Genomic DNA, 17,174 nt, shown 5'->3' with positions numbered 1-17,174 from the left:
ATTAAGGAGCACATGATCAAGTGTTGATCATGTAATTTGTAATCAATCATTCTTCAAAATATTTTTACAGGTTATTTCACCTTAAATTCCCATCAAAATCCAGCTTCAGAGATACTTATTTTGTTCTCAGCTTTCACTTGAGTATTTTTAGTTTGAATTGTAATTTTAAAACAGTTAATTACATGGAAGAAAAATATGCTGCAAGAAAACTACTAAACTTTGCTTCCAAAATTATGTAATGTTTCTAAATGAAAATCACTCACTAGCTTTAACAGAAATTTCAGGAAACATCTCTCCTCCAAAGAGCACACACAACCAAAAATCAAGAACCCCACAACCAAAAATAGCACTAAATACGCTTGAATTCAGATGTGCATCACCTTACAGTAACTGTATATGAACAGTACCTTCTCTTTCTGTAGAGGTGATTTCTTTCTGTTAAGATTCTGATACATGAGGCACCAGCAAAAGAAAACTGAATAAAATAATTTAATACGCATTACAATTTTGCAGCAAAATTTCTAAGATTTTTCTGAAGAATGGTATGCTTTAAGCAACGTAAAGTGCCTTCTTAATTCAAAATGGTCTTTAAACAATTTAAGAATGGAGCATCAGTGCAATCAGCATAGCTGTTCTATAGCTTATTACAAAAGCAGCATTGCAACAACAGCACAACTAACAGCGTCAAGTTATCCCTAAATAAACATTGATCCCCATTAGCTTCTCCAAGTAATTCCTTTGTAACTGCTACTCCTCATAAAGCAACTACTTCTGTTTACATTTTATTTTGCAAAAAGTAAACTCATTCATTAAGAGACCTTAGGAGTCACTAATAAATAAAAGCTGTCAGGTGTAACTAATAATAATAATATTAGCACTACTCCCAACTCCCATAGGACAGTTCTGAATTCTTCTTTAGGTCACCTTTATTTCAAAATTGCCTTTCAAAAGCAGACTGAGTCTTGGTGATGCAAATCTCCAAGTGCAGTATGAAACAGATTCTATATATTACCCCAAAGCCAATTAAGAGCATCCTGCTGCAGCTCCCTCTCAAGTGGAGATACAGAAAAAAACCTTACAGAAATGTGTTAAAACACAGAGAAACTGGAGTCAAGAGGAAGCAATACAGAAAGTAAAAATTGTTAGTATTAAAACCTCTCTTCATAAACATACAGCTTTATGATTCCAATATTAGGGGGTTTTGAATGTTTTGTGGGTTTGAGAGTTGTTTTTTTTAAATACAAAAATAAAAAATGCCACCAACACACTTACCCTCATTGGGTGAATATCAGCATATGGAGGCTTTCCTTCAGCCATTTCTATTGAAGTTATACCAAGGGACCAGATGTCTGCCACACAGTTATAGCCAATCTCTTGTATGACTTCAGGAGCCATCCAAAACGGAGTTCCTATAACAGTATTACGTTTTGCCATTGTATCCTGTAATTATATTATTTATGACATTAAACCAGGGATGCCTATTTTCAGATTATTTTTATATCAATTCTATATTTACAGTTAAATTATCCATCCAAAGGTCAAATGGTAGTGACTTCCAATTAAGACCAAACAGATTCAGCCCATCAGCCTACACAGGCCAAAGAGGTGACAATAAACCTCATACTAAAATTTAAAGAGATCATCAGGCACTTGATGCACTGGGCTATAAAAACAAACAACTAAAAACCAAATAGCCCTGCAGCACATTAAATACTCACCATGATAAAGTATGTTAGTTCTGCCACTAACACTAGTGGCAGTGATACTGCCCAGACACAAAATTCAAGGCAGAGGACAAAGGTGAAAGAACAAGGTTGGGAGCACTATAGCATCTTAAAATTATCTTCCCACAGTTACTTACTGTTAACTGGCCAGCCACACCAAAATCAGCTAATTTTGCATGTCCCTCAGTGTTAAGAAGGATGTTTCCAGCTTTTATATCTCTATGTATTTTTCTCATAAAGTGCAAATATTCAAGTCCTTTAAGAGTAGATTTCAAAATAGTTGCAATTTCATCTTCTGTTAGCTGTAAGAAAACATAATACCACTTTCAGGTATACACAAAAGGTCCATATATTTGACTTATTTAAATCATGATCATTTCATAGTGATTATTGTAAGGAGCACAATGCTTGACTTTTTTTTTTTTAGCAGACCAGAAAAACTTCCATTTTAAAGCTGAAAAAAACCTGAATAAAAAATAAATTATTAAATGCCAACTATAGAGAAAAAAGGTGTTGTATAGACTTAGCAGGCCAAAATGCTTCTCTTAACTCTTATATAGTGCAGAGTCACATGCCATCACAAATGCTACAATAAATTGCAAGTCAACTGGCAAAAAGATGACAGACATTTCATTATGACAGAAAACACAACAAAGTGAAAAAAACTGAGACATATTTTGTTTTATTACTTCATAAATAACACCAACTCTTGAGTAAGTCATCTGCTAGCAGTTGTTTATTTTCATCACTTTAGATCAACAAAATAGGAACACATAAGCTCCTGAACCAGCATTATCAGAGAAACAGCAAGAGTCTCTTTTTCAGGTATCAGACCCCCTTGAGAACACTTCTTCATCAACATTTGTCCTCAAATAAAAGCACAAACATGCACATATAACTCATTCCATGTGATGCAACTGCTCAAGGAAATATAAAGAAATTATCCATACAACTGAAATGCCAATTAATTACAGTACACTGATGCTTCAATAGAAGAACTAAAATGAACTTCACACATCCTCAGAAATGCCAGAAACTGGCTCTGATTTGGCTGCAATTCGGGGTTGCATTTTTTCCCTCTTTCCTCTACTTTTCCAAGCCTACACAGAAAATAAATTAAGCACTAGCAATTCCTTCCAGTTTCAGTTCTGAAAGTGTTGGTAGACATCCACACCTCCCTCCAAAAAGCAACCACCACCAAAAGCCCGTAAGAAACAAAAAACCCACACGTGATCACTCTAAGCCAAAAGAATGAAAGAACAAAAAGGAAAAAAAATATTAGTCGGCAAGATTATCTACACCTGAGCTGCTCACAAGTTTTAATTACTTAATAAACAGAGCCACTTCCCGTTGCAGCTTCTATCCAGTCTCACAAAACCTAGGTGTGGAGCCCAAGGGCACAGTTGCACATTTATTTAAACAGCAGTCCCAAGCTCCAGTCGCTCCTTTCCCTGCAACCTACAGCAGTAATTCACAGTATCTCAGCCCTCCTTCCACTGAACAACTATAACACACAGATCCTAGTTGAAAACAAACCTGTCTGCCAAATTATTTTTCCAACAAAACGGTTCCTGGATTCAACTCATGGCATAGTAAAGAAGGACAAAGCAAAGTAGCTGCTGCTCAAACTGGCACTGCTTTCAAAACAGTGCATGTGTTGATATACCCCAAGAGTTCCAGAGACTTTTATAAACCTTTTCCTATGCTAGCAGAGGATGAAATTGATGGTGGTGTATTAGCTCCAAGCCAAGCACTTCCCGCCTCTGCTGTGCATTATGCATTCCTTGCCCACCATTTATCTCTGAGATCTTTCACTGTTTCTATTCAGCAGCACATGGCTCAAAGCCTTCACTTGTGCTACTTTATGCTGACTGCTATGCTGCTTCAAAGGACTGCATGCCAGAAGAACTGAAAACCCTGTTACACACAGTTCCAACAACACAACTTTCCTGGCATTGTGCCATGGGAGTAAAACCCTTTACCTGATCTGGAGTCAAGCAAGAAGGGACTTCAAATCAACTGTAATATAAGTATGGTCAGAAAGATATTCGGAGAAAGAGACAATCCTCATTATGTGAGCTAAAAATTCTATGGTGAATCACTAAAACTGTGATTATCTGCACACTCACACTTCAGGCAATTTAAACCCTGGCTATTAAACACTGTACCATGAATGGTTTAAGACATGCTGAGTGTAACACTTGCTGCCCAAACTTTACCAAATCCACCCAATTTCAGAAACAATACAATGTCCTGAACCTCCAAAGCCTTCCATGCAACAGAAAATGACCCTGAGCACTGACAAATGTATGGCAAGATAAGCATACAGCTTCCCTCCCACTTTCATCTAGAAACAAGTATTATTAAAAATACTTAGAGGACACGGCAGAGATCGCTCTTCAGTATGTTGTGCTTCTAAGGAGGTAAACACCTAGCTTTAGTTCTTGAAAAATCAACCACATAAAGATCTTTGGATCATCAGCTCTAGATGGAGAAGTGGTTTTGTAGCTGCATGACAAAGTCCAGCTCTCAAAATGAGAGGCTAACAGAAGACTGGAACCAAAAGCTGGCAAATAAGCTATGGAGTGAGAATCCAGCAAACCAAAAGAGAATCCTGGAGTACTGCAACCTGATGCACTATCTGGGGACCCTCAGCAAAGTAAAGCTCTACCATGGCTAAATATTACAGAAGAACAAAGTATTTACACATCCAAATAAAAAAGTGGTGAAGAAAGCCCAGAGAAGTGAATACCACCTCTAAGAAATAGGCAGAGAGCACAAGTCATGGTTATCACAAAGAGCAGTAACAGGAAAGCACAGGAAAAAAGAATGAAGAACAGATTTATGATGTTCCAAGACACATCAATTCCAGCTCCAGACATCCTAGATTTATCCACTTGTGCTTCATATAATCATCATCTATATAACATGATGCAGTCACTAAAATCACTCCTGCTTATACTGTTGCTGAACATGGCCAAGTATGTACACAATAATACTTAGACAAAATGTTTGGCTTTAATACCTAATATTATTTAGAAGGATGTAATGAATTTCGAGCCTTACACAAGACGCAAAGAAAGTACACTCAACCTTCCCTAGACAAAATTACCTTTTCAGAAAATAATGCACTGCCATATTGAACATTACCATGCAGTCATCAAAAAAAAAAGTATCTAAAAAAAGATTTCAAAATCATTAATTTCATTATTTTTGTGCCATTTAAACTTTTTGCAGAACCTATACCATCTATGGATAACAGTGAAAGCACATAAATTACAAAGTTCTCCGCATGTATACTTCTAAATCCAGAAACACTATTTAACTATGCAGTATTGCATCTGAGCTATACTGCACAGTTAAATGCAGTACATAATTTCCTCCCTTATTGGATACACTGAACATTGCTTTAAAAGTTCCATTATGTTGTTCTGTAGACCACAACCATCTTGTGCAGAGGTTTTTGCACACACTAATAGTATTTAAGTATTTTGTACACTGGCTGCCAAAAAGCAAATGGTATCCTGGGCTGCATGAGATAACGTTGCCAGGAGGTGCAGGAAGGTGAGTGATCCTTCCCTGCTGCCCCACACTGCTGACACCACACCTGGAGTGTTGGGTCCACTTCTGGGCTCCTCAGTATGAGAGACATGCACACACCAGAGAGTTCACAAAGGGCCACAAAGATGATCAAGGGACTGGAGCATCTCTCCCAGGAAGAGAGACTGAGACTGGGACCATTCAGCCTGGAGAAGATCAAGCTCATGGGGAATTTTTTTCATGTATGGGAATAACTGAAGGGAAGGTGCAAAGAGGATGAAGTCAGGCTCTTTTCACTGGTGCCCAGTGACAGGAACAGAGGCAATGGACACACTCTCAAACACAGGAGGTTCCCTCTAAACAGCAGGAAACTTTTTACTGTGAGTGTGACTAAGCACTGGAACACGTTACCCAGGGAAGTTGTGGAGTCTCCCTCCCTGAAAACCATGCAGAAATGGCCCTGGGCAGCCAACTCCAGATGGCCTTTAACAGGCTGGTTGGGCCAGCTGACCTCCAGAGGTCCATTCTAACATCAACCATTCAATGATTCTGTATTAGTAGAATTTACAACTCCGTACAACAAAATTAGGTGCATTTTACACCAATTTGAATAAATCATGGGTGGTTTGTTTTAGCTGACTTGTCTATGTTTAAAGTTTGAATATAATCCCAAAATAAACAAATTCCAAAATATATCACTACTAAAGAAAAAGTAAGTTAGTTATCTGTCTGAACAAACGGCAAGTGTATGTTCCTAAGGAGGTAAAATCACTAGCTTTAGTTCTTGAAAAATTAGTGGCTGAGGTCCCTGCCGACTGAAAGCTAGGCAGTGTTATTCCAGTTTACAAAAAAGGCATGAGGGAAGACCCAGGAATCTATGTATATGTTAGTCTAATCTCAGTTTCTACAAAACTGATGGAGAGCATCATACTTGGTACTATTGAAAGGCTTCGAAAGAACAATGAGATCATCAGGCACTGTCAACATGGGTTCTCAGAGAGAAATCCTGTTTAATTTGATACCTTTCTATGATGAGGTCACCCACCCACTGGTTTTTAGTTAAGTGAGGCTTACTTACCTCATGGCATCCTTCTGCAAGATGAGCAGATAGACACTGAGCTGGAGGCTGAAGGGCAGGGCTCAAAGGGTTGTAGTGAATGGAGCTACATCTGGCTGGTGACCTGTCACCGGTGATGCACCCTCAATTCTAGGGCTCATTTTGTTCACTACTTTTATCGATAATCTTGATGCAGGAATTGAATGCACCATTAGTAAAATTTGCTGAGGATACCAAAGTGGGAGACGCTGTTTCAATGAAAAGTCTTGCAGAGGGATTTGGACAGAATGGAGCACTGGGCAGTGATGAACAGGATCAAACTGAGCAAGTTTGAATGACAGATTTTACACCTGGGATGGGTAACACAGGGACAAGCAAATTGGGGAGTAATGGCTCAAGAGCAGCACTGCAGAAAGGGATCTGTGTGTGCTGGTCAGCAGCAGGCTCAGCAGGAGTCAGCAATGCACCCTGGCAGCCCAGAGGACAAACCCCTTCCTGGGGTGCATCAAACTCAGCATCCCCAGCTGGTGACAGAGGTGACTGCCCTGCTGGAAGCCTTGGTGCAGCCTCTCCTTGAGCTCTGTGTGCTGCTCTGGGGCCCACAGCTGAAGAATGAGGGTGAAGGATGAGAATGTGTCCAGAGGAGGGGAAATAGTGATTTATTTTTTTTAACATGATAAAAAATAACACACAGTTCTTTACAGCATAGAGACTAGCTGACACACAAACTAATGCAAACCTGATGGAATTTGTGGAAATAAATGGAGGACACTTTTATGGCCTACCAATTGTCGGAAGTAACAAGGGACCAAAGTACATAAAAACAGATCCAAAGCTCCTACAACTATTCATTTATTCACAAAACTACAAATAAACTCTTAAAATCCACATCAAAATGCTTCCTAATTATATCTCCTCCCTTCTTTACTCTAAATCAGAATCTGTCCTCATAAGCATGGTTAAAAGTCACTGTCTAGGTACTGTAGTGTCTGTGTCCCTACAAGCAACTTTCAACATATAAACAGCTGAATATAGAACCAGACCATTACAGGCTTTGGCACAGCACACAGCTTGCCATCTATTCAATACCCAGTACTCTCTAGTTCTAGAAGCAGTTTGATATTGACATACATGCAGTGCCATTGACAATCACCACACAGAACATTTAAAAGAAACAAAACTATTTCATATTAATATAAAACTATGTTGCAGTCAATGCTGCTATCCTGATCTAGATGTGTGGTTCTGACACTATTCTATTCCTGATCAGTCTGTATGGGCAGTATTTATCCTAAACAAGTTGGTCAATTTTATTCTGAGATTTTCCATGCACAGCATCATTCTTCCATCAGCACAGCTCTATACCTTGCACCTTAGTATAATTTCACAGTCATAATCTTTCTGCTTAACTTTTGATTTCTGTTCACATCAAGATCCTCACTTAAACCCTTGTGGAACATTCATCTCTTTGGTATCTTAAGCTAGTTCTAATCCTGTATGCTGTCCCTTTGACAGGTTGGTGCTACCCTCTAAATAAGAGTCAGCCATGGAAAGCTTCTAATCCTTCACCATCAAAACCACATGCAGATTATATATTAAAAAGAATGTGAATGATAAAGGTGAACAACTCTACAGCCTACATAAAATACATTAGACATGAGGACAATCTTAAAAATCAAAATGTGGAGCAAAGCAGCAAATTCTAGTGTTCCACATCTATTAGGAGACTATAACAGACATCTAATTCACATATTTATATCTAACTGGCTATGGATGCCACACACAAGGGAGAATGAGGGTTTATCCAGTCCATCACACACCACCTAATCCATGCAGCTGTTGGGACAACTCATCCACAGGTTCTCTTGCACACATTCTCCTTCCTGAGGCCCCTCTACAGGGGTCTGGGTCAGCTGAATTGTTTTAACTGACTAAGTCCATTCCCAGCTGCTCTTTTTACACTAATACATGCACATTAAATCTGATGCTTCCAGGAAGTATCAGATTACTGCATCTAAACACTCTGATTAGGTTGAACACACTGGGTAGGTCCACTCTCATGGCAAATAAAGGAGCCATTCTTCCACCAGAAGCTATGAAGCTCAAACATTTCACATCCTATCACCATCACACACCTCTCCTGTTCTTCATTTACACAAAGACAAGGCTGGACTAAGAAAAAACCTGAGATTCAGGAGAGAAGGGCAAACAAGCAGGGAAGAAGAGATGACAGTTCCCACAATACCATTCCCATTTGTAGTATTTGACATCTCACTTAGGAAGTAGGCAGAAGTCTTCAGAGAGAAAAAGAGTTGTTACAGCTCTAGCCTGAAGGAAGTTCCCACTACCTGTTACAAACAACACTGTCCTGAAATTGCTTTCCCTGAGCCTCCCTCAGGGCAACTAGACCCTTTTTTGAGCAGATGTATATGCTATGAGTAAATACAGTGCTCTTCAAACAAAATCACAGCCACTGCTTGGAGTAAAGTGCCAAATCATGGCATTACTTAGGACAAAAAGGTTTGGTCTAAGTCTGCCAGATAATCTTCACTTAATCCTATACTATCAAGGAGACATCTCAATATTACAGTAATGGACAGAGTAAGAACTCATTACCATAAGACCCAAGCTGCACATAAAATCATACAGAAAATATGCTGCAATAAATATAACAACAAACATTAACTGTACAGGTGATGATCAGTGTTAGTATTTTTAAGATTTGTTTTTCACAACATAATCCCAGTAACATAAATTTAAAAATATTTCATGAATATAATATGCAAGAGACCTCATCTTCTCTTTTCTTTAAATTAGCATTTTTGTATTGGGTTATTAAAGATAGTGCTAACACATCAGTCTTCTATGTGTAGCTTGAAAATTACTACAGCCTAGCAGCAGCATAAAATTACCTAAAACATACCTAGTGGCTCATAGAAAAACTATTACAGGAAAACTCATGCTTAACATTAGCTAACATTAATACATAGACACAGGCAGATCAAGTACTGATCAGAACATGAAAGTCAGACTCTTCAGCCCTTCATTACCTAGTCCCAGCTTCCTATAAGATATCTATGAAGTACTGAACCAGATGTTGAGCACAACCTTAGAAGTAAAGCAGAAAAGTACAGAACCTCTTTAGCACTGTACTAAGCGCAGATTTTAACTATGACTCAGTAGCACATGCTTTGGCATGTCTACACAGAGCTGTGAACAGCACCAATGTAGTTAGTTTGGTTGTGCAAAGTCCTCTTCTGACAAGAATAAGGTCAAGAACTGCACTGGAAGCCCTTAACACAGGTCTGCTACAACAGTACAACTGTATGCCTTTCTAACAGGAAGCGCCTATCTGACATGCCACTGTTAAAAACCAACTTTACCATCATAGGGAACACATCTGCTAACAGCTCACGTGGCTCACAAGCTACACACCTGCTCATACCATCCCCACTGGGTCTGACAGCATCACCAAGAGAGACCTTGCACAATCTTATAAGCCAACAAAGAGTTGGCTGAGCATAAAGGGCAACCTCCTAGAAGTATGAAAACAGTCTTTCCTGGCAAGCAAGGTAAGTAGTAAATACAGGAGGAGACCATCTTGAACAAACTAAAAACTCATAACTGAACTAAAGTACAGAAAATAAGGCATGCAAAGCACAAAAACAGATTACTAAAGAAGCACTGCCTGGATCTTAAAGAGCTGCATTTCAAAGGCCCAAGAATAGGGTGGATTTTAATTTGAAGAGCAAAACAGAAAACAGCAAGAAAATTAGGGAAGGGAAGGGAAGGGAAGGGAAGGGAAGGGAAGGGAAGGGAAGGGAAGGGAAGGGAAGGGAAGGGAAGGGAAGGGAAGGGAAGGGAAGGGAAGGGAAGGGAAGGGAAGGGAAGGGAAGGGAAGGGAAGGGAAGGGAAGGGAAGGGAAGGGAAGGGAAGGGAAGGGAAGGGAAGGGAAGGGAATTGAGTGGTCAGTCTGTTAACAAGCTATGCAGAAATGTCCCAAACACATTCCTTGCATCAGTCTTTAGCAGGGTTTCTCTGACTTTCAGTTGTCTCTGCCTAGTAGCAAAATAGAACAAGTTAGGAATTACTCTAGTAAATTGGACAAATACAAGTCCATGAGAACAGATAAGATACATCCAAAGGTGCCAAGGAGCTGTTTAATGTCAACTCAAGGCTACCTCTTATCAACTTTAAAAGATTACAGCAATGAGGGTGTCCCTTACAACATCATCATCTTCAAAATAGGCAAAAAAAAGGACCTGAGGAACTACAGGCTGAACAGCTCATTCTCAGACCTCAAAGATACTATGGAGTAAATCCACAGAGAAGCTAATTTTGTTTGTGTTTTTAGACACACAAACAATAAAAAAGTAACTGGGAACAGACAGCCTAAGTTGACCAGAAGGAAATAATGCTAAATGAACCTGGTCACTTTCTTATGAGGGTGAAGAGAAAGCTGAGGATGTCATTTTGTCTGACTTCACCAAGGCTGTTGGCAGCCTCCAATACATGTTTGCAACTAAACCTGGGGAATCATAGAGAAAATGTAGAGGAACAACCAGCTGGACTGCCAGGCTCAGCAATGGTTCAACACGTAACCAAGAGCCAGCTCCAAGCAATGTTCTCAGAAACTGATTATAGGGTGAATACTCCCAGCATCTTGATCAACAATGAGGAAGAACACACCCCATTATGGTTTGTAGATGACATGAAACAAGATGGAAACAGCCAGGGCACGGACAGGGCAGGACTGCCATGTAGAGGGATCTGAACAAGCTGGAAGAATTAGCCTGACAACAAATACAGCAGTTCAACAACAGCAGAGTCCCACACCAGGAGAGAACCACCCCATGCCATGAGCAGTAGGGACTGAGAATCCATGTGGCAGGGAGCATTCCTCCAGGAAAGGTTCTGGGTGGCTCCAGAAGACAAGCTGAACACCAGTCAGCAACATCAGCAATACACCCTAACCACAAACTGGCCTTCATTAGGAAAGCACAGTCAGGTCAAGTAAAAATCCCCCTCTATTTAGCATTTGTGAACACAAATCTGGAGCACAGTACTCTGTTCCAGGCTGCTATAAAAGAAAGGCTGACAAATTGGAGCTAGAACTTGACTAGAGGGGCTAGAACAAACCAAAACAATGCTCACTGAGCATACAAGAAGAAATAAAAGTTCTTGGGGCTGGAGAAAGAGACTGTTGAGTCTCACACACTTTTCAGATTGTTAAAACTGATCTGAACAAGGTCCTAAACACTAACTGGACTTCCTTCCTTGGAAAAGTAGATTCACCTAGCTGACTTCCAGAGGTCTCTTTCAAATTAAAATTATCACTTACTCCAAATCAGTGGCACACTGTTCACCTTTTTCCTTACCACCTCCAAAACAGACATCCAAAACAGCAGCCTTTCTTTTACCTGCTGTTTTTCTACATTTCATCTGCTTCCTCACCACAATAATATAGAGCAATAAACCCATCTAAACTTTAAAGACTCTTTTATTGTAAAATAAAATACACATGGAAGACCATAAGGAAATTTGGCTCAACTCCTTGAATGGAGAAAAATTTTATTGCCCAAATTACAACTTTATATACAGAGAGGCTAACTCAAACTGGAAATACATTAAAAATTCAGCTGATATTTCTGTCTCTCCAAGGCAAACAATGATGGGGTTCTTTTGAGAGGAAAGCAGTGTGGGAGGCAATAAGGTTAAACTTCCACTCCTTACTACAACAGGGATAAGTTTTTGTGTGTTTTGAGATGCAAGTCATATACAGAGTACCAGCAGATGACTGATGAAACGTTCATTTAAACATCTACCTTTTACTGCAAGATTTTATTATAAATTTCTTCATGTTATATGTTTATATGGTCATTTCATTGTCTGAGCAACTTAAAACTGGCACTAACTAAAAATTATTTACAAGAGGGGAAAAAAGCTGCTGCTTGCATTGAGTAATTCTAACAGTTTTTTATTTGAAAAATTATTTGAGTGACTGACTTCAAACCACAGATGCAAGTTCTGCTATTCTTCCAGAAGTTCCACAGATTTTCTGAAACATGGGTGAGGAGGCAAAGGAGATCTGTTGACTGTGCAACTAATCAGACTGTTCAGATCAGGAAAAAGTGAAAATCCTGTCTCCTCCTCAACATACCATAGCATTGCTCATCTTTTAGCAGTGACCTGACTGCAAAGAGATCAGTAGCAAATATAAACATTGTGAAACCCAGCAAATACAACCATTAGAACTTAAGTAGTATTTTGTAAACTTTCTTCCAAGAAGTACATTTTTTTAAACAGAAGATGAATTATATGATGCTGAGCATTTTAGTATTCCATGGCTAGTTTTAAGATAGCTCATAAAATGAACTCCAACATTTTATGCACCTGTAGGAAATCACAGAAATGTAGAAATCATCCAGGAATCAAATTCTTCTTAGAACTGACTTGTAGATGTTCATGGCACAAGTTAGTAACAGTATTTCTTTTAATGGAAAGAAGAAGGTCAGATAAAGTTTGGGAAGAGATAATTCTGTCTTCAGAGCAATTGTTATAGTATTTTACAAACAAACACAGGACTTCAGAGGGTGTATAATTTAATAGCATATTAGTCCTCACTGAGTGAGCATGATCTGCTAACACTGTAGAAAAAGGGGAAGAGAGGACAGTTAATGTACCCCAAAGCACATTTACCAGAGGATGCTGCATAGCCAATCTTTGTTTTGAAACTTGCCCATTTCTGAATGCTTTTGGTCAACTGTAGTTGCGTGTAATACATACATAGTTATTTTGGAAATGGATGAATACCAGTGTAGCTCAAGATTCTTTTTCTTTCATAAAAATTAGCCAACACATAACTTGCATTTTATTTCTGGCATACGAAGATTTTTCAGCTCAGGGAAAAAACACTAATTTTCATGAGCAAACTTCCAAGCAGATAAACACAGTTTAATGCAACACTGAAAGAAAGATCTATCATTCTGAGAGTCAGACAGCACAATCCATTTTTAAGGAACTTACAATGCTACTCTAAAGAACTAAGGAAAAATAATTCCCAGCATTTATATAGCAGCCAATCATTCAGAGCCATAGTAAGGATTTTATCAGACAAGCACTGAATAATCTCAGTGTTGCATTGCAGAAGCTAGGATAAGCTAAACTGCTTTGTAAGGCTAAACACAGAACAAGGCAACCAGGACATTTGTGATCAAGTTCTTTCCTCCTTTTCCTCAACCTGTAAAGAAAAGCAGTTTAAGAATGTTGGCCTAAAGCTCACTCTCTGAAGAGTAACACAGCTGATTAGCCCATTGAGTCAATTCATCACCTGAAGGCCCACTGACAGAACATGGCCAGCAGCACAGCCAGGATGGACTTGTCCATGGACACCAAGATGAGATAAGCGAGTGAGCCAGTGCAGAAGGAATTTCAATCCTTGTATGGACTGTCTGGGTATTAATTAATCCACGTGGGTCCAACTGAGGAGTGATACTGTGATAGATGCTACTTAAAACGTACAAGAGGTACTAGGCCCTAGGCAGCTGCTTTACAGCTAATGATCACATGAACTTTAGTGAAGCAAAGGCTTACAAATTGGAAATATTTTAACTGTGAAATTACTGAGAAACATGACTGCTTAAAACTGCAAAACAACATCCTTATGAGCAAAATGCCTTTAGCCCAGATAACAAAAGATTTACCCTGAATGCCCATGGTAACATACAGAGAAAGAAAATCCAGCAGGAGATTTAAATACAGCATCCAGAGATTTGGATACACTATTCACTTGAATTAGTGGAGCTTAAACACACAGAAAAAAGTAATTAGCTAAGAAAACATGGCAGAAGCTAATCATTAGGAGTACATGTGGCATTACATATATAACTGAAAAAGTGGCATGTAAAGGAAATCATTTTAGATACAAAATGAACAATCTCTGGGCCCAACTGCACAGTACCTGCACAGCAATCCACTCCTACACTTGTTACTTACAATACTGACCCAAGTAAGACAGGTTTGTCAGATAAACCTACAACATAGCAACTACCTGGTATGTTTCAGTCAGCTGAATTTGGTCCCCAAAGATTCAGGATTAGAATGACTTAGTTAATCATGATCAGTGGATGAGCAAATGCACCCTCAATAATCATTAGAGAAACAAGGTTGGTGGTGAGTAAATATTCTCCCCTATGTTAAGGGCAGCCAGTGAGTGTTGCTTCACACTGTAATTATCTCATCTATTGACACTGACAGTCAGTCTCCAACATGCTCTTCCTTGCCTTTCCACAATACTCATGCCTTGCATCAGATGAAGCCACTATGCTGCCACAGTAAGTCCAGAGTTAACTCATGAGGGGTGGGGAGGACAGAAGAGAGGAAGTGTCCCCATCATATCATCAAGCTTATCGAAGATCACCCGGCAGCCACAGACAATCACTGCATCTGAGGCATGGAAAAGGCAGGAGGAACACACCAGTCAGGTTGGAGGACAGCAGCAGAACTGCCCTTCCTGGCAGCAGCCCACAGCCTGAACGCATAAGATACATGTACCTCCCAAACCAGTCTCTGAGAAAAGCAGACAAAACTAGATCTAAGTTTGCTGCCCAGGACTGATGAACACCACACCCTGGATGAGCTAACAAGCACCATGGATTTGCTCAAGTGCTGCTGATCTGCCTGGCACATTAGAAGACTCCAGTAGAATTGCAGGGTCCATTTAACTTCAAATTAATGGCTCAGGCCTCTTGGACAAGACCCTGCTCTTGCTAAGCTGAAAACTTCTTCATATGAATGGGCTCCAAACAGTCACTAAAAATTACCCTAACTCTGGATTGTTTCCTCGGTTTTGGTCCACTAGAACAGTGGAAAAAAAGCCCAGTGTTGCTCACTTTCAAGACAAACACAATTTTTGAAAAACAGAAACCACTAAAACAGAAGATGATCGATAAATTCTTAGTTTTAGAGACAAGTAACAAAGGCAAACACATATTAACGTTTCCTCTCCAAACAGGAGGAGAAATCCAGCTTCTCCTATGACCTGACTTAATAATCATCCTAGAATAATTTAGGTTGGAAGAGATCTTTAAGATCAAGTCCAAATGATAATCCTAATGGCCATTGCACTAAAGGGTTCTTACTTCAACTTTCTCTATTTCTTTTCCTTAAATATGAGAAGCAGGAAATAAACTTTTCCTTGGCCCAGCCACAGTCTTCATTTGACAATTTAAGAAAGTTACAGAATACATAACTCTAAGTGTCTGACTGTATTCAGTAAATATTCTGATAAAATAAGAAACAACTCTCTCCTTCTTAGCAAGTGAATATATTTATGTTCTTATTACAAAACCATTTCTTATTTCCCTTTAATGAATGAATGAATAAATAAATAAATAAAATGTAAAGTCACCAACAGAATGCTCAAGTACTTTAAGCAGCCTCATTCCAGTAACAGTCCCAAGCTTCCCATCACACAGTCAGTGATCAGGCCACTGTTCCACAAAAGAGCAAGAGCATTCAAACATGTCCAAAGCCTCTGCCTAAACCTTCCAAAACTTGTAAGACAGAAGCATAGCAAGGGAGAAATTGAGGAATTGAGGAGTTTGCTTTGCTTTTTTTTTTTGATAGGCACTAGAACATTCCATATTCTACACCAGGATGAAAATTCTGTCCAGCCTGGTAACCTGCCTGAATGTGAGTATATGCCAAGTAAACTGTGACAGTTGTGTGCTTCACCTTTTCTGAAGCACATGGATTTCCTGCTCCAGTCATTACCCATTTGAGTGCAGTCATTTTTTCCTGGTCTTATTTAGCTGCCTTTTGAAAATCAACTCTCAGCACCTACAAGAACTTCTATAACTATACAGTAATCCTCATCATCATGTCAAAGAAAAAATCTTTGCTTTGCATCTACTGTGACAAGTGATCTCTTGTTTTGTAATAAACAGTAAGATACCCATATTTTACTTTCTTGGCACTATGCATGGTTTTCAAAACCTTTCACCTTGTCTCTCCTTCCAGGTACCTCTTCTCATTACAGAAATATCCAAATGCATCTGGCTATCTGCTTCTAGAGAAATAATCTTTTAATCACCGTTGTTACCTTCTTTAACTTCTATAGTTCTGCTGTGTCCTTGGTACCACTGTAACCTCTGACAACCACTTTACTTATTCAACTGTTTCTAAAAGTTAAGCTCAAGCACTTGTGAACCTCAATATAAAGGCTTTGCCTTCCTCACCAAGCCAAATGTATTTCTTCACATTTAGTTGTGCTTATTTTCTCAGTACCACAAAGCCTTGCAAGTCTTTGCCAGTTTCCACTGCTAGGAATACAACCTCTCTCACCAGTATTTCTACCCTCTTTCTACCCACAGACCCATATAGTAGGCCAAAATACACTCTTTGTTATATTTTAAACAATTATCCACCTGTGACAGAACTTCTCATTTACTCCAGATTACAGCTGTATTTGCTTGAAGAGCCTCTGGTGTGCAAGTCTGTCCATAAACCTTCCAGCACATGCAACCAACTTTACATCAGCCAGCACCAATTGTGTCCTTACCAACTCCTTCCCAGAACCCTACCAGCCATGCACTCCATGACTTGCCTTTACAAAAGCTTTATCATTGGTATCCATGCATTTACTGGTTATTCTGTGTCTTAAAACAGAATTCATGCTATTTAATCATATGGACCTTAACAGCAGCAGAAGACAGAGTTTGTCTGATCATCAGTATGTATTTGGTCCAAGACTCCAATATCCCTTCCCCTCAAGTCTTTAATTCATCTACTATGTCAGTATCCTACAACAGATATAAGAAAAACTAGATAGCCTAATTTTATATAAGTACACA

General features: G+C 39.2%; 1 protein-coding gene across 1 annotated transcript in view; it reads right to left on the bottom strand.

Annotated features, from left to right (window-relative positions):
• The window catches only part of STK3 (serine/threonine kinase 3), a 127,689-nt gene that overhangs the window by 99,765 nt on the left and 10,750 nt on the right, over nt 1-17,174 (bottom strand). The window contains exons 5-6 of the mRNA XM_059470844.1: nt 1,862-2,026; nt 1,273-1,440 (exon numbers count right to left, since the gene is read on the bottom strand). Coding sequence (XP_059326827.1) covers nt 1,273-1,440; nt 1,862-2,026 — 333 coding nt within the window. The remainder of the gene's footprint in view (nt 1-1,272; nt 1,441-1,861; nt 2,027-17,174) is intronic.

Source organism: Ammospiza nelsoni, chromosome 1, assembly GCF_027579445.1.
Source record: "Ammospiza nelsoni isolate bAmmNel1 chromosome 1, bAmmNel1.pri, whole genome shotgun sequence".
NCBI classification, from domain to species: domain Eukaryota; kingdom Metazoa; phylum Chordata; class Aves; order Passeriformes; family Passerellidae; genus Ammospiza; species Ammospiza nelsoni.
This window is presented reverse-complemented; position numbering and strand designations above follow the sequence as displayed.